We start from the raw sequence: 25670 nt of genomic DNA on the forward strand, positions 1-25670 counted from the left end.
CCAATCCAAGAACATAGTATGTCTCTCCATCTCTTTGCATCATCTTTAATTTCTTTCATCAGTGTCTTATAGTTTTCTGCATAAAGTTCTTTTGTCTCCTTAGGTAGGTTTATTCCTATGTATTTTATTCTTTTTGTTGCAGTGGTAAATGGGAGTGTTTCCTTAATTTCTCTTTCAGATTTTTCATCATTAGTGTATAGGAATGCAAAAGATTTCTGTGCATTAATTTTGTATCCTGCTACTTTACCAAATTCATTGATTAGCTCTAGTTTTCTGGTGGCATCTTTAGGATTCTCTATATATAGTGTCATGTCATCTGCAAACAGTGACAGTTGTACTTCTTTTCCAATTTAGATTCCTTTTATTTTTTTTTCTTCTCTGATGCTGTGGCTAAAACTTCCAAAACTATGTTGAATAATAGTAGTGAGAGTGGGGATCCTTGTCTTCTTCCTGATGTTAGAAGAAATGGTTTCAGTTTTTCACCATTGAGAACGATGTTGGCTGTGGGTTTGTCATATATGGCCTTTGTTATGCTGAGGTAGATTCCCTCTATGCCCACTTTCTGGAGAGTTTTTATCATAAATGGTTGTTGAATTTTGTTGAAAGCTTTTTCTGCATCTATTGAGATTATCATATGTTTTTTATCCTTCCGTTTGTTAATATGGTGTATTAACAAACTGATTGACTGACTTGTGTATATTGAAGAATCCTTGTATTCCTGTGATAAACCCCACTTGATCATGGTGTATGATCCTTTTAATGTGCTCTTGGATTCTGTTTGCTAGTATTTTGTTGAGGATTTTTGCATCTGTGTTCATCAGTGATAATGGTCTGTAATTTTCTTTTTTTGTGACATCTTTGTCTGGTTTTGGTATCAGGGTGATGGTGGCCTCGCAGAATGAGTTTGGGAGTGTTCCTCCCTCTGCTATGCTTTAGAAGAATTTGAGAAGGATAGGTGTTAGATCTTCTCTAAATGTTTGATAGAATTCGCCTGTGCAGCCATCTGGTCCTGGGCTTTTGTTTTTTGGAAGATTTTTAATCACAGTTTCATTTTCAGTGCTTGTGATTGGTCTGTTTATATTTTCCATTTCTTCCTGGTTCAGTCTTGGAGGTTGTGCTTTTCTAAGAATTTGTCCATTTCTTCCAGGTTGTCCATTTTTTTGGCATAGAGTTGCTTGTAGTAATCTCTCACGATCCTTTGTATTTCTGCGGTGTCAGTTGTTACTTCTTTTTCATTTCTAATTCTGTTGATTTGAGTCTTCTCCCTTTTTTTCTTGGTGAGTCTGGCTAGTGGTTTATCAATTTTGTTTATCTTCTCAAACAACCAGCTTTTAGGTTTATTGATCTTTGCCCTTGTTTCCTTCATTTCTTTTTCATTTATTTCTGATCTGATCTTTATGATTTCTTTCCTTCTGCTCACTTTGGGGTTTTTTTGTTCATCTTTCTCTAATTGCTTTAGGTGTAAGGTTAGGTTGTTTATTTGAGATTTTTCTTGTTTCTTTAGGTAGGATTGTATTGCTATAAACTTCCCTCTTAGAACTGCTTTTGCTGCATCCCATAGGTTTTGGGTCATCGTGTTTTCATTGTCATTTGTTTCTAGGTATTTTTTGATTTCCTCTTTGATTTCTTCAGTGATATCTTGGTTATTTAACAGCATATTGTTTAGCCTCCACATGTTTGTATTTTTTACAGTTTTTTTCCTGGAATTGATATCTAGTCTCATAGCGTTGTGGTCAGAAAAGATACTTGATATGATTTCAGTTTTCTTAAATTTACCAAGGCTTGATTTGTGACCCAAGATATGATCTATCCTGGAGAGTGTTCCATCAGCACTTGAGAAGAAAGTGTATTCTGTTGTTTTTGGATGGAATGTCCTATAAATATCAGTTAACTCCATCTTGTTTAATGTGTCATTTAAAGCTTGTGTTTCCTTATTTATGTTCATTTTGGCTGATGTGTCCATTGGTGAAAGCGGAGTGTTAAAGTCCACTACTGTTATTTACTGTCGATTTCCCCTTTTATGGCTGTCAGCATTTGCCTTTTGTATTGAAGTGCTCCTATGTTGGGTGCATAAATATTTACAATTGTTATATCTTCTTCTTGGATTGATCCTTTGATATTATGTAGTGTCCTTCTTTGTCTCTTATAATAGTCTTTATTTTAAAGTCTATTTTGTCTGATATGAGAATTGCTACTCCAGCTTTCTTTTGATTTCCATTTGCATGGAATATCTTCTTCCATCCCCTCACTGTCAGTCTGTATGTGTCCCTAGATCTGAAGTGGGGTTCTTGTAGATGGCATATGTACGGGTCTTGTTTTTGTATGCATTCAGCCAGTCTTTCAGCTGGAGCATTTAACCCATTCACATTTAAGGCAATTTTTTTTTTTTTTTTGTGGTACGCAGGCCTCTCACTGTTGTGGCCTCTCCCGCTGCGGAGCACAGGCCCCGGACGCGCAGGCCCAGCGGCCATGGCTCATGGGCCCAGCTGCTCCGCGGCATGCGGGATCCTCCCGGACCGGGGCATGAACCCGTGTCCCCTGCATCGGCAGGTGGACTCTTAACCACTGTGCCACCAGGGAAGCCCCTAAGGCAATTATTGATATGTATGTTCCTATTACCATTTTCTTAGTTGTTTTGGGTTTGCTTTTGTAGGTCTTTTCCTTCTCTTGTGTTTCCTGCCTAGAGAAATTCCTTTAGCATTTGTTGTAAAGCTGGTTTGGTAGTGTTGAATTCTCTTAATTTTTGCTTGTCTGTAAAGGTTTTAATTTCTCCTTCGAATTTGAATGAGATCCGTGCTGGGTAGAGTAATCTTGGTTGTAGGTTTTTCCCTTTCATCACTTTAAATATGTCCTGCCACTCCCTTCTGGCTTGCAGAGTTTCTGCTGATAGATCAGCTGTTAACCTTATGGGGATTCCCTTGTATGTTATTTGTTGCTTTTCCCTTGCTACTTTTAATATTATTTCTTTGTATTTAATTTTTGGCAGTTGGATTAATATGTGTCTTGGCATGTTTCTCCTTGGATTTATCCTGTTTGGGAGTCTCTGCGCTTCCTGGACTTGATTGACTATTTCCTTTCCCATGTTAGGGAAGTTTTCAATTATAATCTCTTCAAATATTTTCTCAGACCCTTTCTTTTTCTCTTCTTCTTCTGGGACCCCTATAATTTGAATATTGGTGCATTTAATGTTGTCTCAGACTTCTCTGAGACTATCCTCAATTCTTTTCATTCTTTTTTCTTTATTCTGCTGTGCGGTAGTTATTTCCACTATTTTATCTTCCAGGTCACTTATCCGTTCTTCTGCCTCAGTTATTTTGCTATTGATTCCTTCTAGAGAATTTTAAATTTCATTTACTGTGTTGTTCATCATTGTTTGTTTGCTCTTTAGTTCTTCTAGGTCCTTGTTAAACGTTTCTTATATTTTCTCCATTCTATTTCCAAGATTTTGGATCATCTTTACTATCATTATGCTGAATTCGTTTTCAGGTAGACTGCCTATTTCCTCTTCATTTGTTCAGTCTGGTGAGTTTTTACCTTGCTTCTTCATCTGCTGCATATTTCTCTGTCTTCTCATTTTGCTTAACTTTCTGTGTTTGGGGTCTCCTTTTCATAGGCTGCATGTTCGTAGTTCCTGTTGTTTTTGCTGTCTGCCCCCTGTGGGTAAGGTTGGTTCAGTGGCTTGTGTAGGCTTCCTGGTGGAGGGGACTGGTGCCTGTGTTCTGGTGGGTGGGGCTGTATCTTGTCTTTCTGGTGGGCAGGGCCGTGTCCGCTGGTGTGTTTTGGGGTGTCTGTGAACTTAGTATGAGTTTAGGCAGCCTCTCTGCTAATGGGTGGGGTTGTGTTCCTGTCTTGATAGTTGTTTGGTATGAGGCGTCCAGCACTGGAGCTTGCTGGCCGTTGGGTGGAGCTGGGTCTTAGCATTGAGACGGAAATCTCTAGGAGAGCTCTCACTGATTGATATTATGTGGGGCCAGGAGGTCTCTGGTGGTCCAGTGTTCTGAACTCGGGTCTCCCACCTCAGAGGCTCAGGCCTGACACCCGGCCGGGACATCAAGACCCTCTCAGCCACATGGCTCAGAAGAAAAGGGAGAAAAAAAGAAAGAAAATTAAATAAAATATTTAATTTTTTAAAAATTATTAAAATTAAAAAATAAAAAGAGTAAAGAAGAGAGAGCAGCCAAACCGGTAAACAAATCCACCAATTATAACAAGTGCTAAAAACTATACTAAGATAAACGTAAAAATCAGAAACAAGTCAGTCGCAGACCGCAAACCCCAAGTCTACAGTTGCTCCCAAAGTCTGCCGCCTCAAGTTAGGGTTGATTTGCTGTCTATTCAGGTATTCCACAGATGCAGGGTACCTCAAGTTGACTGTGGGGATTTAATCCACTGCTCCTGAGGCTGCACAGAGAAATTTCCCTTTCTCTTCTTTGTTCGCACAGCTCCTGGGGTTCAGCTTTGGTTTTGGCCTCACCTCTGTGTGTAGGTTGCCCTCAGGCATCTGTTCCCGCCCAGACAGGGTGCGTGCGGTTAAAGCAACAGCTGATTCGGGGGCTCTGGCTCACTCATGCTGGGGAGGGGGAGGGCGGGGGCAAGGGGTGGGGAGGGAGGGGTACGGTAGTTATAATTGCAATTGACAGTGCAGCAGCCTGGCAGTGGCGGGCTGCACAGGCTCCCAGGGGGTTGTGGATAGTGACCTGTGCTTGCACACAGGATTCTTGGTGGCTACAGTAGCAGCGTTAGCATTTCATGCCCGTCTTTGGTGTCCGAGCTGTTAGCCGCGGCTCGCACCCGTCCCTGGAGCTTGTTTAGGCAGTTTTCTGCCTTCTGTGGGCAGACAGGGAAGGAATCTCCTCTCCTTGCACACCCTGAAACAATGGTTTCTTTCCTCTTAGCCAGGTCCAGAGTTTTTCCCGGACCCCCTCCCGGCTAGCTGTGGCGCACTAGCCCCCTTCAGGCTGTGTTCACGCAGCCAACCCCAGTCCTCTCCCTGGGGTCTGACCTCTGAAGCCTGAGCCTCAGTTCCCAGCCCCAACCTGCCCCGGTGGGTGAGCAGACAAGCCTCTCGGGCTGGTGAGTGCTTTTCGGAACCAATCCTCTGTGTGGGAATCTCTCTGCTTTGCCCTCTACACCCCTGTTGGTGCGCTCTCCTCTGTGGCTCCGAAGGTTCCCCCCCTGCCCACCCCCCATCTCCACCAGTGAAGGGGCTTCCTAGTGTGTGGAAACTTTTCCTCCTTCACAGCTCCCTTCCAGAGGTGCAGGTCCCATCCCTATTCTTTTGTCTCTGGTTTTGCTTTTTTTCTTTTGGCCTGCCCGGGTACATGAGGATTTTCTTGCCTTTTGGGAAGCCTGAGGTTTTCTGCCAGTGTTCAGTAGGTGTTTTGTAGGAGTTGTTCCACATGTAGATGTATTTTTGATGTATTTGTGGGGAGGAAGGTGATCTCCACGTCTTACTCCTCCGCCATCTTGAAGGTCCCCCCACATACCTTTTTTTATGAAAGCATTAAATGCCCAAGCTCCTCAAATTCACTTGGAACCAGCATTACCATTTTCTTAGTTCCTCATTAAAATTTTGACAGTTGTTCACTCCATAATTGTATGAAAGTTATATTTTTAACTTTTTGATAATCATACTTTGACAACATTAACCCATTTATAGCTCATAGAATTTGACTTGGTGTTTCTAGTAACATTTAGTTTCCTTGACTAAGGAAAAGGTCCCCAATATCTTCCCATTCCCCTTGAAGCAAAAATGAAAAACCTAATGTCAGGAGGATAGAGACCAGCAGCAACACTTCTTCACTCAGTGAAGCTTCTTTGCTTTACCAGTACTGCCTAAGTATGTCCAGGAGTACCGTGCAGCCTCAGACAAAACCTCTGCTCACTTTCGTCATCTAATTTTCTTTGTCCCAGGAGTCAGGGATGAGAATGATGGGATTCTCTCTTGGCCAGTATCTCCAGGAGAAAAACCTTATAGCTATCCCCAGTGTGGCCAAGACTTCAGCCAGCTCAGAAACCTTCTAATTCACCCGTGAACCCGTAAGGGAGAGAAGCCCTCTCCATATGACGGGGGTGGAAGAGCCTTCAGTGAAAGGACAACAGACCTTAACCTTCCTGTGCTCCTTCCAGGAGACAAGCCCTGCCGAAGCATGGAGTGTTCCGGAGTCTTCAACTCAGAATTTTCTCTGAGAAGGCACAGGAAGGACCACATGGGAAAGAAACCTCACAAATGTGAGGAATGTGGGAAGGACTTCAGCCGTAACTCCAACCTGTCCATACATCGGCGAATACACACAGGCGAGAAGCCCTACAGATGTGGTGTGTGCGGGAAGGACTTCAGCCGCAGCTCCAACCTCTCTATCCACCAGCGCATCCACACAGGTGAGAAACCCTTCAGGTGCTCTGACTGTGGCAAGGACTTCAGCCGCAGGGCAGCCCTGCAGATCCACCAGAGTGTCCACACAGGAAGGAAGCCCCATGCCTGTAAGGTATGTGACCGGGGCTTCACCTCACGCTCTACGCTGGCACGACACCAGCAGGACCACGCAGGAGACAAGGCCTATGTGTGTGACACATGTGGCCGGGGCTTCAGCCAGAGAGCCAGCCTCTACCTGCACCAGCGTGTTCACACTGGGGAGAGGCCATTCCGATGCGAGGCCTGTGGGAAGTGCTTCAGCTGGAGCAAGGACCTGGGTATCCACCAGAGGGTCCACACGGGAGAGCGGCCCTACAGGTGTGAGGCTTGTGGGAGGGACTTCAGGCATCGCTCGGCCCTCAAGAGGCACCAGAGGGTGCACACAGGGGAGAAGCCCTACCCCTGTGCTGTGTGTGGGAAGGGCTTCAGTCAGAGAGTCCACCTGCAGACGCACCAGAAAGTGCACTGCAGGGAGAGGCTTCCAGGATTGGGCTCTGCACGTGCAGGTGCCTTCCACAGCCAGGGAGAGTGCCAGGGCATGGGTGCTGAGGTGCACAACATGGATCAGGCTTAATGATGTATGGCATTTATTAGTATTTATACAGAAAAGAGGACAGATCAACAGCACTTAGATGGAGAAATAGAACATTTTCAGCCCTCCCAAAAGACCTCTGCATGCTTCTTTCCACTCACTACCCCACAAAGGGAGTCGCTATCCTGACTTCTAAAACCATAGATTGATTTTGCAAGTTATAGAATATCATATAAGTGGAATTACACAATATGTAATCTTTCATATAGAACTTTATTCACTCAATGTCTGCATCCATGTTTTTGCATGTATTCAGAGGTTCATTCATTGTAATACTGAGTAGTATTCCATTATTTGAATGAACCACAGTTTGTCCATTCACCTGTTGATGGACATTTACATTTGGGTTATTTCCAGGATTTCCAGGTTTTGTTCGTTATGAATAAAGCTGCTGTGAGCATTTGGGTACACATATCTTTGTGTGGACATATACTTTAATTTCTCTTGGGTATATACTTTGGAGTAGAATTGATGGGTATTTTTTTTAATTATTTTTTTTTAAGATTTTTTCGATGACCATTTTGTTAAAAGTCTTTATTGAAGTTATTACAATATTGCTTCTGTTTTATGTTTTGGTTTTTTGGCCGCGAGGCATGTGGGATCTTAGTTCCCCAACCAGGGATTGAACCTGCACCCCCTGCATTGGAAGGCAAAGTTTTAACCACTGGCCCACCAGTAAAGTCCCTTGGGTATTTTAAAACTTGTAAAAAACTGGGCTTAATTGTCTTGTACATTGGATTGTTACATGTACTTGGAAAATTTCAAACAAATACAGAAATGGAAGAGTGTAACAAACACTCATGTCCCCATCATCTAGCTTCAGTAATCAATTCATGATGAATTTTGTTTCTTCTATTCCACCCTGCTCCCTCACACACAGTCCTGAAGTATTTTAAAGCAAATCCAAGACTAGGATATTGTGTCATCTTTATACCTTCAAAAAATAAAGATTTGTTTAAAATGTTTTTCCAAAGAATCACTCTGTTTAAACATTTTTTTTATTAAGGTAAAATTCAGAAAACATAAAATTCACCATTTTAACCATTTCAGAGTATAGTATTCAATGGTTTTTAATATATTCACAATGTTGTACAATCATCACCACTGTCTGATTCCAGAATATTTTCATCAGGCCAGAAAGAAACCCCATTACTATTAAGCAGTCACTTTTCATTCTCCCCCTCCCCCAGCCTCCGGCAACCACTAATGTACTTTCTGTTTCTATAGATTTGCCTATTCTGGACACTTCATATAAAAGGAGTCAGACAATATGTGCCCTTTTATGTCTGGCTTCTTTCACTTAGCATAATGTTTTCAAGGTTCATTTATGTTGTAGCATATATTAGTACTTCATTCTTTTTATGGCCAAACAATATTTCATTGTATGGATATACAACATTTTTAAATCCATTTTTAAGTTGATGGACATTCGGATTTTTTCCAGTTTTGGGGTTTTATGAATAATGCTACCATAAACATTCATATACGAGTTTTTCATTGAGCATATGCTTTTAATTCTTTTGGGTATATATGGAGGAGTGGAATTGGTGGGTCATATGATCATTCTGTTTTACTGTTTGAGGAACTGCTGAATTGTTTTCCACAGATCCATTTAATCTTGACATCAGCAATGTATTTGGGTCCCACTTGCTCCACATCCTCAGCAACACTTGTCATTTCCCATATTTTGTTTGTTTGTTTATTTTGTTTTTAATCATAGCCATGCTAGTGGCTGTGAAGTGGTATCTTACTGTGATTTTGATTTACGTTTCCCTAATTACTAATGATGTTGAACTTCTCTTTATGTGTTTACTGGCCATTTGTATATCTTCTTTAGAGAAATGTCTATTCAAGTGCTTTGCCCATTTTTAAATTGTTTATCTTCTTGTGTTTGAGTTGTAATAGTTATTTATATAATCCCAGGCCCTTATGAATATATTATTTGCAAAGATTTTCTCCCATTCTTTGGATTGTGTTTTCGTTTTCTTGTTGGTGTCCTTTGATGTGTAAAAGTTTTTAATTTTGATGAAGTCCAATTTATTCTTTTCTCTTGATGCTTGTGCTTTTGCTGTCATATTTAAGAAATAGTTACATAATGCAAAGTCACAAAAAGTTATACCTATTTTTCCTTTTAAGAGTTTTATAGTTTTAGCTCCTACATTTAAGTTTGATCCATTTTGAATCAATTTTTGTATATAGTATGAGGTAGAAGTCCATATTAGTTCTTTTGCATGTTGATACCCAATTGTCCCAGCACCATTTGTTGAAAAGACTATTCTTTCCCCATTGACTAGTCTTGAACCCTTCCTGAAAATCAGTTGACCATATGTATGGGTTTATTTCTGGACTCTAAAGTCAATTCCACTAAGCTGGGACTTCCCTGGCAGTCCAGTGGTTGGGACTCTGCACTTCCACAGCAGGGGCCGGGTTCAGTCCCTGGTCAGGGAACTAGGATCCTGCCTGCCATACACCATGGCCAAAAAAAAAAAAAAATCAACATCAATTCCATTGATCTATATGTCTGTCTTTGTGCCAGTACCATACTGGTTTGATTACTATAGCATTGTAGTAAGTTTTGAAAACAAGAAATGTGAGTCCTCCAATTTTGTTCTTCAAGAAAAAAGATATTTTTGGCCATTCCTTTGCAATAACAATATGACTTTTAGAGTCAGCTTGTCCATCTCTGCAAAAAAAGCTATTGGGATTATGATATGGATTGCACTGACTCTGCAGTAACTTTGGGGAGTATTGCCATCTTACCAACATTAAGTCTTCCAGTCCATGAACACAGGATGCTTTTCTGTTTATTTGGTTTTCTTTAATTTCTTTCAACAATATGTTTTGTAGTTTTCAGTGTACAAGTCTTATACCTCATTAGTTCAACTTATTCTTAAGCACCTTATTAATGTTATTGTAAATGGAATTGTTTTCTTAATTTCATTTTTGGGTTCATTGCTGGTGTATGGAAATACAACTGAGTTTTGTATATCAATTTTGTATCCTGCAATTTTGCTGAACTCGTTTATTAGCTCTAATGGTTTTTTAGTGGATTCTTTAGAGTTTTCTATAAGATCATATTATCTGTGAATAGATAGTTTTATTTTTTCCTTTTCAATTTGGATACCATTTATTTCTTTTTCTTGCCCAGTTGCCCTGGCTAGAACTTCCAGGACAATGTTTAAGAGACCTTTTGAGAGCAGATATTCTTGTATTGTTTCTTGTCTTAGAAGGGAAAGCTTTCACCATTAAGTGTGATATTAGTTATAGGTATTTCCATACATGCCCTTTTTCCTTCATTCTGTTAATATAATGTATTCCATTAACGGATTTTCCAGTATTGAACCAGCCTTGCATTTCTGGGATACATTCCATTTAGTCATGGTGCATACAGTAATTCTTTTAATAAGCTGCTTGATTCAATTTGCTAGTATTTTGTTGAGGATTTTTGCATCTATATTCATAAACAGTATTGGTCTGTAGTTTTTCTCTTCTGTGATGTATATAAGTGGCTTTGATATGAGGGTAATATTGGCCTCATAGAATGAGTTAGGAAGTGTTCCCTCCTTTTCTTTTTGAGGGGAAAATTTGAGAAGTATTGTTAATTTTTCTTTAAATGTTTGGTAGAATTCACTGGCGAAGCCATCTTATTCTTAACTTTTCTTTGTTAGAAGTTGTCTCAGTCAATTCAAGGTGCTATAACAAAGTACCATAAACTGGGTGGCTTAAACAAAAAACATTTACTTCTCACAGTTCTGGAAGCTGGGGAGTCCAAGATCAAGGGGCCAGCAGATATGGTGTCTGTTCTTGCTGTATCCTCACATGGCAGAGAAGAGAGACAGAGAGGGAGAGACAGGGTGCACTCTCTGGTTTCTTCTTCTAACTAGTCCAATCATGGGCACCCTGCCATCATGACTTCATCTAAACCTAATTATCTCCCAAAGACTCCACATCCAAATATCATCATGTTGGAGGTTAGGGCTTCAATATTAATTTTGTGGGAGACACAAACGTTTAGTCCATAACAGAAGTTATTTGTTTACTGATTCAATCTCTTGTCATAGAAAGGCATACTTCTCTTGAATAGGTTTTGATAGTTTGTGTGTTTCTAGGAATTTTCCCATTTCATCTAGGTCATCTAATTTGTTACCATAAAATTGTTCATAATATTATTTTATAATCCTTTTTATTTCTGTAAGGTCAGTAGTAATGTCTCCTCTTTCATTCATGATATTAGTAACTTGAATCTTCTCCCTTTTTTCTTAGTCTATTATTACCAATTTTGTTGATATTTTCAAGGAACTAACTTTTGATTTTGTTGATTCTCTACTGTTTTTCTATTTTTTGTTTATATCCTTTCTAATATTTATCATTGCCTTCCTTCTGCTTACTTTACATTTCTTTGCTCTTCTTTTTCTAGTTCCTTAAGGTGGAAGGTTAGGTTATTGATTCGAAATTTTTCTTCCTTTTAATGTAGCAGTTTATAGGTATGAATTTCCCTCTGAGTACTGCATTAGCTGTAGCCCATAAATTTTAGTGTGTTGTGTTTTTGTCTTCATTTATCTCAAAGTATTTTCTAAATTTGGTGTGATTTTTTTCTTTGATTAAGAATGTGAATTAATTTCCATGTATTGTGAATATTCATATTTCCTTCTGCTGTTGATTTCTAATTTCATTCCATTTTGGTCAGAGAAGATACTATGTATGGTTTCAGAGTTTATACATTTATTGAAGCTTGTTTTGTGATATAATGTATTGTCTGTCCTGAAGAATATTTCATGTACACTTGAGAAAACTGTTTATTCTGATGTTGGATGGTGTGTTTTATATATGTCTGTTCAGTCTAGTTGGTTTATAGTGTTATTCAATTCTTCTATTTCCTTGTTGATCTTCTATCTCGTGTGTCCATTAAAGGATGTGGGGTATTGAAGTCTTCAGCCATTATTGAACTATTTCTCCTTTCAATCTTGTCAGTTTTACATCATATATTTTGGGGCTCTGTTGTTAGTTGTATGTATGTTTGCAATTGTTATATCTTTTGATAGGTTGACACGTTAATTAATATATAATGTCCTTGTCTTTTGTAATGTTTTCTGGTTTAAAGTCTATTTTGTCTAATATTATAACAATTCCAAGTCTCTTTGAATTATTAATTGCATAAAATGTCTTTTTCCATCTTTTCACTTTGAAACTGTGTCTTTGCATCTAAAGTGAGTCTTTTGTAGACAGCATACAATTAGATCTTTTAAAAAATCGTGTCTGCCAATCTCTGCCTTTTAATTGGAGAGTTTAATCTGTTTTCATTTAAATAATTACTGATAAGACAGGACTTCTGCCAGTTTGCTATTTGTTTCATATGTTATACATGTTTTGTTCCTCAAATTATTGCCATTTTTTATTTTTAATCGAGTTTTTTTGTAGTGTACCATTTTGATTCCCTCTTCATTTCTCTTTCTGTATATATATATATATTTTTTTCTTAGTGATTTCTTGGGATTACAATTGACATTTTATTTTATTTATTATTATTATTTTTTGGCCGTGCAGTGTGGCTTGCAGGCTCTTAGTTCCCCAACTATGGTTGAACCTGGGCCCCAGCACTGAAAGTGCTGAGTCCTAACCACTGGACCACCAGGGAATTCCCTACAATTGACATTTTAAACTTATAACAATCTAGTTTGAATTAATACCAACTTTGCCTCGGTAGTATACAAAAACTCTACTTCTTTACAGCTCTATGCCCTCTTTTTATTATTGTCACAAATTACATCTTTTTACAGGTGTGGCCATCAATACAGATTTATAATTACTTTTTTATGCCATTGGCTTTTTAAAAAACTATTTATTTATTTATTTGGCTGTGCCAGGTCTTAGTTGTGGCACACGGGATCCTTGTTGCTGCGTGTGGGACCTTTGTTGCAGCATGTGGGATCTTTAGTTGCAGCATGTGAGCCCTTAGTTACAGCATGCAGGATCTAGTTCCCTGACCAGGGATTGAACCCAGGCCCCCTGTGTTGGGAGGATGGAGTCTTAACCACTGAACCACCAGGGAAGTCCCCATGCAGTTGTCTTTTAATTCATATAGGGGTCAAAATGAGTTATAGACCAAATATACACTAATACTGACTTCTGTATTTACCTATGTAGTTATTTTACTGGCATTCTTTATTTCTTCATGTGGATTTGGGTTAGTGTCTAGTGTCATTTTGTTTCAGCCTGAGGGGCTCTCTTTAGCATTCCCTGAAGGGCAGGTCAATACTGATGAAGTTTCATCTGGGACCGTCTTAATTTCTTCTTTATTTCTGATGGATAGTTTAACTGGTTATAGAAATCTTGACTGACAATTTTGGTTTTTCTTTTTCAGCAGTTTGAATATGTCATCTTATTGCCTCTGGCCTTCATGGTTTCTAATGAGAAATCAGCTGTTAATTTTGTTAATGATTCCGTATACATGATGAATGGCTTCTCTCTTACTGCTTTAAATATTCTCTATCTTTGGCTTTCAACAATTTGATTATAATGTGTCTGCCTGTGAATCTTTTTCAATTTGTCCTATTTCGAGTTTCTTGAGCTTCTTAGATGTGTAGATCCATGTTTTTCATCAAATTTGGAAAGTTTTTGGCCATTACTTTCAAATATTCTTTCTTCCTCTCCCCTACCCAGTTTGAGACTACCATTTTATGTATGTTTGTATGCTTGAAAACGTCCCACAGGTCTCTTATTCATTTTTCTTTTTCTTTTTGCTCCTCAGACTGGATAATTTCATTTGATTTATCTTCAAGTTTGCCAATTGTTTCTTCTGCCTGTTCAAATCTGCTATTGAATCTTCTAGTGAATTTTTCATACCAATTATTGTACTTTTCTGCTCCAGAATTTCTATGTAGTTCATTTTTGTAAATTCTTTTTCTTTATTGATATTTTCTATTTGGTGAAACATTGTTCTTGTGGTTTCCTTTCACTCTTTGAACATATATAAAATAATTGATTTAAAGTCTTTGCCTATTAGGTCTTTGTCTAGAAAGTCTTTGTCTGTCTGAGCTTTTCCAGGGACAGTTTCTATTAATTTCCTTCCCACCTTCCCCGGTGGATGAACTGTACTTTCTTTTTATTTATTTGTTTATTTATTTATTTATTTATTTATGGCTGTGTTGGGTCTTTGTTGCTGCACATGGGTTTTTCTCTAGTTGTGGTGAGTGGGGACTACTCTTTATTGTGCATGGGCTTCTCATTGTGGTGGCTTCTCTTGTTGCGGAGCACGGGCTTCAGGCACGCGAGCTTCGGTAGTTGTGGCACTCGGGCTCAGTAGTTGTGGCTCATGGGCTCTAGAGCGCAGGCTCAGTAGTTGTGGCACATGCATGGGCTTAGTTGCTCCTTGGCATGTGGGATCTTCCCGGACCAAGGCTCAAACCCATGTCCCCTGCATTGGCAGGCACATTCTTAACCACTGCGCCACCAGGGAAGCCCAATATTCAATATTTGAACTGGGTCGGAGGATGTAGCTTGAGGGGGAATAGTGACTTTTCCATATAGAATTAAATAAATGGAGGAAGAAAACTGATCAAAAATGCCTGAAGGCATAGGGAAAAAGAAAAGCAGAATTTTAAAAAAATGAGTCCAAAAGTAGCAATATATCATAGTGACTAAGCTTGTGGACTTGGAAGCCAGTCTTTGTGGGTACAAATTCTTGCTTTCCACTTTCTGTGTAACATTGGGCAAAGCTTTCTAGTACCTTTTCTGGTCTTACTTTTCACATCTAAAAAATATGAATAATTGTACATTTCTTAGGATGAAATGGTATAATCCATTGTTATAATCAATGTAAAATACTACACATAGGCCTGGCACATCATAATTGTTCAAATTAATGTTACTATTATTACTAATTCAATAAAATAACGTGTTGAGTTATTGGATGGAAAGAAAGATTCTAAGATTGGAAAAGAAATTTTGAGCTACATGCTGTTTTTAAGGAACAACTAAAACAGACTTGTACAGGTTGCAAATACAGGGATTTTTAAAAAAGATATCACAGGAAAATGTTAAAAGATTCAGGTATAGCAATATTAAAATATCAAACAAATAGAAAGCAAGGAATAATATTAAATGTGGCATAGCTGATTCACTTTGTTATAAAGCAGAAACTAACAGACCACTGTAATGCAATTATCCTCCAAGAAAGATGTTAATAAATAAATAAATAGGGCAAAAGGAGATTAAAATTCTATACCACTAGAGGAGAAGAAAACTAAACAAATGAGTAGAACCAAAGGCAGGAAAGAAAAGAAGAGGAAAACAAAATAGATAGGATCCTTTAAAATGAAGGGAGTAGTGAGTTTAAATCATAAGCACAAAGATATGTTAAGTATAAATATCCTATTAGAAGAAAACCACTTCGTATTGTATAATGTTAATTTTTTGGTTTTGATAATTGTGCTATAATTATTTCCGATGTTAACATTTGGGGGAAGATGTTAACACACAGAAACTCTCTACTATTTTTGCAACATCCAGGGTAGCTTGTAGTTAAAAAGTTAAACAATTATAGAACCAGGGGATAGGGCTAATAAAGCAAATAGGGCAGAATGTTAGAATGAGTCTAATTACTCAGAGAGATGTGAGAGGTTATTACTTCTTTAAAACTGATCAGCAAAATAACTTGGAAATAAAAAGTGAAATCACTGAAATAAAAACAGTATAGTAAGTGGGCTGGATGGAAGAATAAATACAGTTTAAGTTGGACATGTTAAACAGGAAGATAGATCTGAGGAATTTGCCAGGATGCAGTGCAAATGGCAAGTATGAAGCAACAGCTGAAGATCATGGAGAAATCTGAAGGTCTATTGTATTCTCATCTCATAGAAATTCTAAAAGGAAAGAGCAGCCAAGAAGAAGGGGAGGAAAACATAGTCTATTCCCTGAAGCTGCAGACTAATGGTCCAACGGGCGACAGATGGTTCTGAGTGGTCATGTGTTGGCAGCTGTGGTAGAAAAAGGCACCCTCATGGGTGGCTTCTGGGAAAGAACATTTATCCAGACAGTCTCAGTGCCCATTAAAAGCTGAAATTCACAGACTCTTCAGTGAGCAATTCCACCTAGAACAAATGCTCAGTACAGTGTTTCAGTGAAAACAAAGCATTGAAAATAATTTAAATATCCACCAGTACAGGAATGGGTAAATAACCATGGCTCATTTTTTTTTTCCTAACAAAAAATATTTTAATGTAGGAATCAACATGTGAACATTATATTTAGGTGATAAAATTCAGGTTACAAATATAAGATAAATATCAAATAATATCATACTTCTGGTTTAATGGAGAACAGTTGTGACAGTCATGCTTAACACCTTGGTTAAGTAATGAGAGAAATGGGTTGGGGTGTCAGAGGTATGCAAAAATTTAACAGTTCACATGATCCTTAGCCCTTCTGAGAAAGTATAGGTGGCAGATATTTCTGTAATATGGTGGTTTCAGTCCATTAGTGAGTGTTCTGTTCATGCATTTAAAGTAATGGCAGATGTTTCTGAGCACTGAAAATTAGATTCAAAGTTAAATCTTTGCTCAACAAGTTAATGATACTATGAATCCCTTGTATTTAAATATATAGTTTATGGAATCTTAAAAAAAAAAAAAAAAAAAAGGTTCTGAAGAACCCAGGGGCAGGACAGGAACAAAGACGCAGACATAGAGAATGGACCTGAGGACACGGGGAGGGGGAAGGGCAAGCCGGGACAAAGTGAGAGAGTGGCATGGACACACATACACTACCAAACGTAAAATAGATAGTTAGTGGGAAGCAGCCGCATAGCACAGGGAGATCAGCTTGGTGCTCTGTGTCCACCCAGAGGGGTGGGATAGGGAGGGTGGGAGGGAGATGCAAGAGGGAGGAGATACGGGGCCACCTGTTTATGTATAGACGATTCACCTTGCCATACAGCAGAAACCAACACACCATTGCAAAGCAACTACACTCCAATAAAGATGTTAAAAAACAACAACAAAATATATAGTTTAAATTTGTAAAGTTTAAGGTAAAGCATACTTGTTTTCATAGTTACTTTTAGATATAATTGAGACTACACTACCATATATAATCAGCTATACTGCTGTGCACAGTTAATTCCAGTTACCGTATTTTATATTTGCTGATCATCAACAGCACACAATTCATGCTCCAAAAGAAATATATCAATCCAGCAAAATGGTTACATTTAATTTTATTTTAAAGACAGATTAATTAAATTTAAGGAAGAATTGGCTTTTCTTGATAGCTCATTTTCAAATTACTGATACAAACTTACCAGAGAGTAATTATTTATTTTGCCTAACATCAAACAATCTGCAAAAAGTTTCCAAGATAGAGGCATTCCTTGTTCCATTTCCAAAAATAAAGGTTTTCTAACTGAAAGCATTTACATTCCTAGCTCTCTAAAGTAAACATTAAAAACAAAGTACAAAAAATGATCTCTTGGCTTCTGAATAGCCCACTTAGTTACATAAAGTATTTTCTGTCCCAACACTTTCTCAAATTCAAAAGATATCTACTTCCTAAGAACATGACAGTCTTCATTTCAAACCATTCAGTCTGTTTCCATGGCAACACTGTGGATTCCTTGGCCACCATAAGTTGCATTAGTTGACTGTGGAATTTCTCAATCTTCTTTACATCTTGAGCTTGGCCTGTTCTATACACCAAACTAAATCATCTGTTACTTTAATATACAAACTCCCATCAGAATGCCTATATTTGAGAACCACACGTGCCTTCATAGGGTCTGTGAGGTAGAGTTTCTCCGCTGCGCGACTGAACTCCTCCCAGGTCTGGTACTGCGGCATCGTGGACCCGCGGCAGAACAGGAGAGGGAGGCAAAGCTACCGACTGGAGGTGGAGGCGGCACGATGCGGCCCACCTACCTCTCTACCTCTCGCAGCCACCTACCGCGGCAGAGGCCCAGCCAATCCCATGGCTCATTTTTACTATGAAACAATATGCAGCTTAAAAGAAACCAGAAATATAATATCTATATGTACCAAGATGGAAAAATTCCCAAGAGATAATGTTAACTAATCAAACCAGATATAAAACAATATGTATAATTTATATACACAAAACAAAACTATTTCTATATATGTTTTATATTCTTAAAACAAATAAGATCAACACTAGGGACTTCTCTGGTGGTCCAGCAGCTAAGACTATGAGCTCCCAAAGCAGGGGGTCCAGTTCAATCCCTGGTCAGGGAACTAGACCCCACATGCCACAACTAAGAGTTAGCATGCCACAACTGAGAGTCCACATGCATGCCGCAACTAAAGATCCTGCATGCGCAACTAAGGATCCTGCATGCCACAACGAAGATCCCGCATGCTGCAGCCGAGACCCGGCACAGCCAAATAAATAAATAAAAATTAATTAATTTTAAAAAAGATCAACACTAAAAAATACACACAGGTAACAATTACTTAGAAAATGTAATAATCACAATATATATTATTATAAAACTAAATAAAAACTTAGGATAGGTCTAAGAATAGGTCTTAGAATAAAGCCTCAGAATAGGTCTAAAAAGAATTATGGAAGATCTACTTGAATAAAAGTATAAGATTTTACTGAAAGACGTAGAAGACCTGAATAAAAGGAAACAGATACCATAATTCCCAATAGGTAGATTTAATGTTAAAATGTCAGTTCTTTCTAAAATATTCTATAAATTCTAGGCCATTTCAATCAGAATCCCAGCATCGTTTCTTTAGTAGAATTTGAGTAGCCCATCCTGATACTCATTTGCAAGACAAAATGGGCCAGAAGAGCCAGAAAAGTTTTGGAAGATAATTACATAATGGAAGGACTTGCCCTATCAGAAGTCAGATAGTCTGCAGAACTTCATTGTGTTATTGGGACAGTAACAAACATGGAAGAGAGGGGGAAAAGATGACTCTTCAGTAAATGGTGTTTGAACAATTGTTTATCCATCTGGGAAAAAAAATAGTTACATCTCTACCTTACACCGTACCCCAAAATAAATTCCAAGGGAAATTAAAAAATCAAAACTATAACAGAATTAGGTGAACATAAAGTTTTTTTTAAAACTCTAAGCACGAGGATATCTTTGCATATAAGAAACAGAACCCAGAATCCATAAAGGAAGAGACTGATAAATGTAATTATGCAAAAACTGAATATTTAAAAATCGAAAGACGCTATCCCCTCCACCCAGGATGTGTACGTTGAGATTGAAGCCTCTGGGACCAAATTCCAATCCAGCCCAGGGGAGCAGAGACTTGGGACTGACTTCCCCTCAGACCCCTGCGGGTCAGCGGTGCACCTGGTACAGACTGGGAAACCTGAGCAGGCAAATATAGGGTGCCAGGAATAATGATACCGACTCACATTGACACATCTCCCACCGTTCCAATCCCCAACTTTGCCATGCTGCAACTCTGCCCTCTCCCCAAGTGCCTCAGATTTAAAACCCTGCGAAAAGATGATTCTCCTGTCACAGACAGGGGAATCTAAGTGGGCTACGGTGTGGTAAAGGACTCTGTTCTCTTCCCCTCCCCCAACCCCACCCCGCCATAGCTACCCCGCACCTGCCCCCTTCCCCCAAATCCCAACTGCTCTCTTGGGTAGAGCGAGAGAGGGCATGTCTAGCAACACGCGGCAAATGCCTGGGGTAAGAGACGAGCGAGACTCGCGCAGTTACGTAGGAAAACACATAGCCCCCAGATTAGAGAAAACGGCGGGAGACGGCACACTGGACCCTCATGGGGACGCGCTGGACGAAAGCTCGCCGGTTAGACAAAGAGAAATCGTCAGAGAGAGGATCTGATCCTGGACCTGAAAGGCCCTTTGTTCCCATAGCAATGTCTCAGTATCCGCTGGTTCACAGATTTCTTTCCCAGGGGCCCTTTGTTTTTGGGAGGGCTTGTCCCTGCCGGTCACTCACAGCAATGGCCTAGCATCCCAGGCCTCCAACTGGCTCCTTTGTTGTTGAGAGGCCCCGCCTTCACCAGTTATTTACAGCCCGGCGGTACCTCCCACCAGGTCTCCCATTGGACCCTGATGCGACCCAGACAAAAACTGCTTCCTAAAAGCCTCCGGTGTTCGGATGTCTGCCGTCTCTAAAAAACCACCACCAACCCCGCCCTTCACTCCGAGGTGTCACTGTCCCTCCAGACCGCACCCAGTGGTGGGTGGAATCGGTGTACTTGGCCGGACCCCGAATACATACTGACTCACTGACCTTACACAATCCCCACCACTGACACACAGATCCTGATCAATAACCCCACAGGTCTGGCCTTCACGTAGCCCCTTCACTGATTTCACAGACACCCCATCACTGATAATGCATATTCTCCCATCCCTGACTCCGTAGAACACCATCTCTTACTCCACAGACCTATTAATAAGGGGTTATATTCAAGGAGACTGTGTTGACCATTTTACACATCCATTTAGTGTGTGTGTGCTGAATAACTGACTTAGGTAGATTTTAGCATCTTGTTGGCCAATGCAGTTTCTCTGCCTTTTCTTTTTCTTTTTTCTTACTGTAGTAGCATCTTTAAAGACCTTACCCCAGTAAGTATGGAGTACAGTTTATTAGTGTCTATCCTTTATTGAATCCTTGTCATACGCATTTATTTTTAATCATAGAAGTCACAATTCTTGTATATAATTCAAGGACACTAAAGATGCAGATATAAGAATGAGGGTTTTTAAAATATCTGTTTTTGGCTTCTGCAGATCATAAGTTCATTCACTTGTCTCAGATCACTAAATATATACTTTGTTTCCTTAAAAAAATTCTGATGAAACCTTAAAAAGAGTAAAATTCTTTAGGAAATAGTGGGAAAACTCCACGAAGATGTTTTAGAAATAATGGTAGAATAAAATGGTCCTAGGGCATCTGAAATGACATGAACTAAATCTTGATTTCTTTGTCAATTACAAAAATGTGGACTTTGGAGGAAATACTATATAAAAAGATACACAGACACTGTTTTATTGAGATATAATTCACATACCGTACATATCAGCCACTGAAAGTGTAAAATTAAATGGCTTTTAGGGCGCTCTCGCTTGGTTGCGGTGCTCCGTGGGGCGGCCTCTGGGGCTCCCAGCCCTTCCCCGGACTCGGCTTTGGGCTGACAATGCCCTGCGGCCAAGTTAGGGCTTCCCTCTGCCATTTAGGGAGGGGCGCCAGTACCCTCAGCTGCCTCTCGTGAACACGAAGGCTGACCTTCTTGTCTTGACCCCGAAACCAAGAATAACCATGTGACATGAGTTAGTCCCTCCTTTCAGAGGAGTGACCTGCCATCGCTAGAAACCACAGGACGGTTCCTACAGTAATGTGGACCCAGCCCCAGGAGACACTGAGTGAAAGAAAGCAAAGTGAGGAAAAACACACTGACAAGCTGATCCTAATATTCACTAGGAAATGCAAGGGACCCAGAATAATCAAAACAACCTTGGAATAAGGACAAAGTCGGAGGACCTCACACTCCCCAATTTCAGAACTTACTGCAAAGTAACAGTAATCCAGGCAATGTGGTACTGGCATCAGGATAGACATGTGGATTAATGGAACAGATTAGAGAGTCCAGAAATAAACCCATACACCTATAGGCAATTGATTTCAATTAGGGTGACAAGCTCATTTAATGGGATCAGAATATTCTTTTCAACAAATGGTACTGAGACCACTGCAAAAGAATGAAGTTGGATCCCTAACAATACCATATATAAAAGTTAATTCAAATTGATCAAAGACCCAAACGTAACCTCTAAAACTGTAAAACTTTTAGAATAAAATGTGAGAATTCCCTGGCAGTCCAGTGGTTGGAACTCCACGCTTTCACTGCTGAGGGCCCAGGGTTCAGTCCCTGGTCGGGGAGCTGGGATCCTGCAAGCTGCACAGCCAACAAAACAAAACAAAGAAGAAAACATAGATGTAAATATTTATGACCTTAGAGTACACAATGATTTCTTAGCTATGACATCTAAAGCACAAGCAACCAAGGAAAAAAATTAATGGGACTTCATCAAATTTTAAAACTTTCATGTGTCAAAGAACACTGTCAAGAAAGTGAAAAAATCCACAGAATGGAAGGAAATATTTGCAAGTCATATATCTGCTAAGTATGTATTACCCAGACTATATAAAAAAACACTTACAACTCAATAATAAGAAGACAACCCAACTGAAAAATGGACAAAGGATTTGAACGGACGTTTCTCCAGAGAGGGTATACAAAAGTTCAGTAAGCACATGAAAATATACACAATTTCATTAGTCACTAGGAAAATGCAAATCAAACCCACAATGAGAAACCACTTCACACCCACTAGGATGAGTACAGGAAAAGAAAAATGGGCAATAACAAGCATTGTCCAGGATATCAAGAAATCAGAACTCTCATACACTGCCGGTGGGAATGTAAAATGATGCAGCAGCTTTGGAAAATAGTTTGGCAGTTCCTCAAAAAAGTAAACGTAGGGCTTCCCTGGTGGTGCAGTGGTTGAGAGTCCGCCTGCCGATGCAGGGGACATGGGTTCGTGCCCTGGTCCGGGAAGATCCCACATGCCGCAGAGCGGCTGGGCCCGTGAGCCATGGCCGCTGAGCCTGCGCGTCCGGAGCCTGTTCTCCTCAACGGGAGAGGCCACAGCAGTGAGAGGCCCACGTACCGCAAAAAAAAAACAAACAGAAAAACCCCAAAAACAACAACAAAAAAAGTAAACGTAGAGTTACCGTGTGACCATTCAGGTTTATACCCAAGAGAGTTGAAAACATATGTTTACAAAAATGTGTACCTGAATATTAAGAGCAGCATGATTCCTAACATACAAAAAAGAGAACAAATATCCATCAGCTGATGAATGGATAAACAGTATGTGTCTCTCCATACAGTGGAATCTTTCTTGGCCATAGAGAGGAATGAGCACTGACGACACACTACAACATGGATGAACCTTGAAAACATTATTTCTCAGAAGCCAAAACACAAGGCCGCATATGTATACAAATCATATGCATCCATATATGTAATATCCAGATACTGCATATATGCATTTATATGCAGTGTTCAGAATAGGCAAATCCATAGAGACAGAAGGTAGATCACTGGTCTCCAGGGCTAGGAAGAAGGGAATGGGGAGTGGCTACTAATGGCATGGAGTTTCTTTATGGGGTCATGAAAATGCCCAGGAGTAAGTGATGGTATTTCCAAAACCCTGTGAATATATTAAAAACCACTGAGTTGTACACTTTAAAATTGGTGAATGGTAAGTTTTGTGGAATATGAACTATATCTCAAATAAAAAACAAGTAGGTTACAAAAAAAATTAAACGGCTTTTAGTATATTCACAAAGTCATGCAAACATCACCACAATTTTAGAACATTTTCATTACCCCCAAAGAAATCCCAAATCCACTCTTCTATTTCCTCCCAACTCCCCTACTCCTGGACAACCACTAATCTACTTTCTGTCTCTATATATTGGTCTAGTCTGGACATTTCATGTAAGTGGAATCACGTAATATGTGGTCTTTGTGACTGGCTTCTTTTACTTAGCACAGTGTTTTCTGAGTTCATCCATGGTGTAGTGTCGAACTTAAAAATAAAATGGCCAGTTATTTTATGAGCAAAATGGGCTTATTCAGGAGAAGCAAAGAACTGCATTTCAGGACAAGCATGTTATAGGAAAAACTATAGGCAAGTACAACTGGCAAATGAGAGGAACAGAAAAAGGGGGAGGCTGGGAGGGGCTGTTTTGAACTAAACCATTGGATGAAAGAGTTCATGGTGCAGCGTTTCTCATTGGCTGGGCTTGTTGCTGGGCAAGGAGAATTCTTCCCCTTCGGGTCTGTACCACTTCCTCTTGGGGTGTGTAATTGAAATCAAGTGGTAGTGTGTGAGGTCTCCCCCTTCTGCCTCCATTTTAAATGAGATTTCCTTTATTCTGTTTCACAGTAGCATGTATCAGTACTTCATTCCTTTTTATTGCTGAGTATTATTCATTTGTCTGGACATACCACACTTTACTTATATATTCATCGGTTGATGGATATTGGGTTGTTTCCACTTTGGGGCTATTATGAATGCTAAGAACATTCAGGTACAAGATTTTGTGTGGACGTATGTTTTCATTTCTCTTGAGTATATACCTAAAAGTGGAATTGCTGGGTCACTGTCACTTCTTGAGGCATCCATTTTCTGTCGTGAGCAGTTTGATTTTAACACCTTGGAAGGCACTGAGGTGGATAATCTGGGATGTGAGTCTCCCAATCCTCGGTGCTACGAAGGATGTGGCCTGCATTTGATCCTACATTATGTGGAGGGGGCACTGTACATAAGGATAAACTTAAGGGAGTTTATTGCTTGATTTTGAAACTCTACCCAACAATTGTAAAGGAGACAGAAATGTTTGGATTCAAGTAGAAGAAAAACATATTCTGGTTAAAATTCTCAGTTTTCACCAGCTTGTCATGTAGGGTTCTATATCGAAGAATGGCAAGGTTTTTATGCATATTTTCTGCATAATACTAAACTATATATACTATAATAATACTATTTTGGGAACAGTCTCCAAGTGGAAGAATGGGGCTCTGGACCCCGTGGGTGGAGATTAAAGTCGAGGAGCACCGTGGGTCTCTGAGGCGACCAAGAAAAAAAAATGCAGCAAGGCCAACGACCCCTTTGAAATGGAAAAATTTTAAATACGCATACGAAAAGGAATTTGCTGAAATTAAACCAGTCGGTTGTTGCTTATAAGCGCAGCGTTGCGCTCAGAACCTGAGGTAAGCTGTAGAACATTGAAATGGCTGTAATTTGAATTAAATGCAATGTCTGCTGCCTGCCCACTCTGTATTGATTGCTGGTTAGAAACGTGCAACCTGCCCCTGGGCTCGATTTTGCATAGGGCAGCTTCACAGAAAGCGTCTGTTTGATTTCTTGCATTAATGTCTCCCCTTGTCCGTTTCCTTAATTTTATTACTTATGATTTATTAGCCCAGTGATGAGACCGGCTGTGTGCAAAGTCAGGTCTCGGAGTTAACGGGGTCGTAGCACCTGGACAAGGCCGGAGGGTCTCCAGCGCCGGGTGTAAATCTCAGAGAAGGAGCAAACAGCGCGAAGGGTTGATTGTAAAGTCCGGGTGGGGTGCCCAGCGCAGGAATTCTGAAGCTGAGACTCCCAGGACAGCTTTTGTTAATGTTTGTAGGCGGGTCGGCCGCAAACACTTCTTTTTTACGCGCAGGCCCAGCGGCCATGGCCCACGGGCCCAGCCGCTCCGCGGCATTCGGGACCCTCCCGGACCGGGGCACGAACCCGGTTCCCCTGCATTGGCAGGCGGACCCCCAGCCACTGCGCCACCAGGGAAGCCCGCAAACGCTTCTTATTGGCCAACGTGAGCGAAACCTCCCCTCCTTTGCACATCCATTACTAAGAGCTCTGTTTATACATATTTGAGGATACCTGCATTCTTGCCTGCCTCCTTTCACAAGAAACCCCAACGAGCGCCGGGCCAATAAAAGCAGTCCTGGAGGACTGTACTAAACGTGGTAGCGAAGCTGTGGTTGTCCTGGCAGGGGACGGCTGGACAAGGGGCCCGGCTGGGCGGGAGGTGCCGCGCAGCGGGAAGTCTTCCGGGTCCATGCAGCGCGC

At 40.1% G+C, this 25670-nt stretch overlaps 1 protein-coding gene and 1 pseudogene across 1 annotated transcript in view; one reads left to right on the forward strand and one right to left on the reverse strand.

Annotated features, from left to right (window-relative positions):
- The window catches only part of LOC114889413 (zinc finger protein 383), a 49125-nt gene extending 41721 nt beyond the window's left edge, over positions 1–7404 (forward strand). Inside the window, exon 6 of the mRNA XM_029212692.1 lies at positions 6127–7404. Coding sequence (XP_029068525.1) covers positions 6127–6989 — 863 coding nt within the window. The 3' untranslated portion in view covers positions 6990–7404. The remainder of the gene's footprint in view (positions 1–6126) is intronic.
- Positions 7405–17583: 10179 nt separating this feature from the next.
- On the reverse strand, positions 17584–17839 carry LOC114889507 (annotated as a pseudogene).
- Between the last annotated feature and the right edge of the window lie 7831 nt (positions 17840–25670).

This window comes from Monodon monoceros, unplaced genomic scaffold (genome assembly GCF_005190385.1).
Source record: "Monodon monoceros isolate NGI ecotype Baffin Bay Population unplaced genomic scaffold, NGI_Narwhal_1 Super_Scaffold_10, whole genome shotgun sequence".
NCBI lineage: Eukaryota > Metazoa > Chordata > Mammalia > Artiodactyla > Monodontidae > Monodon > Monodon monoceros.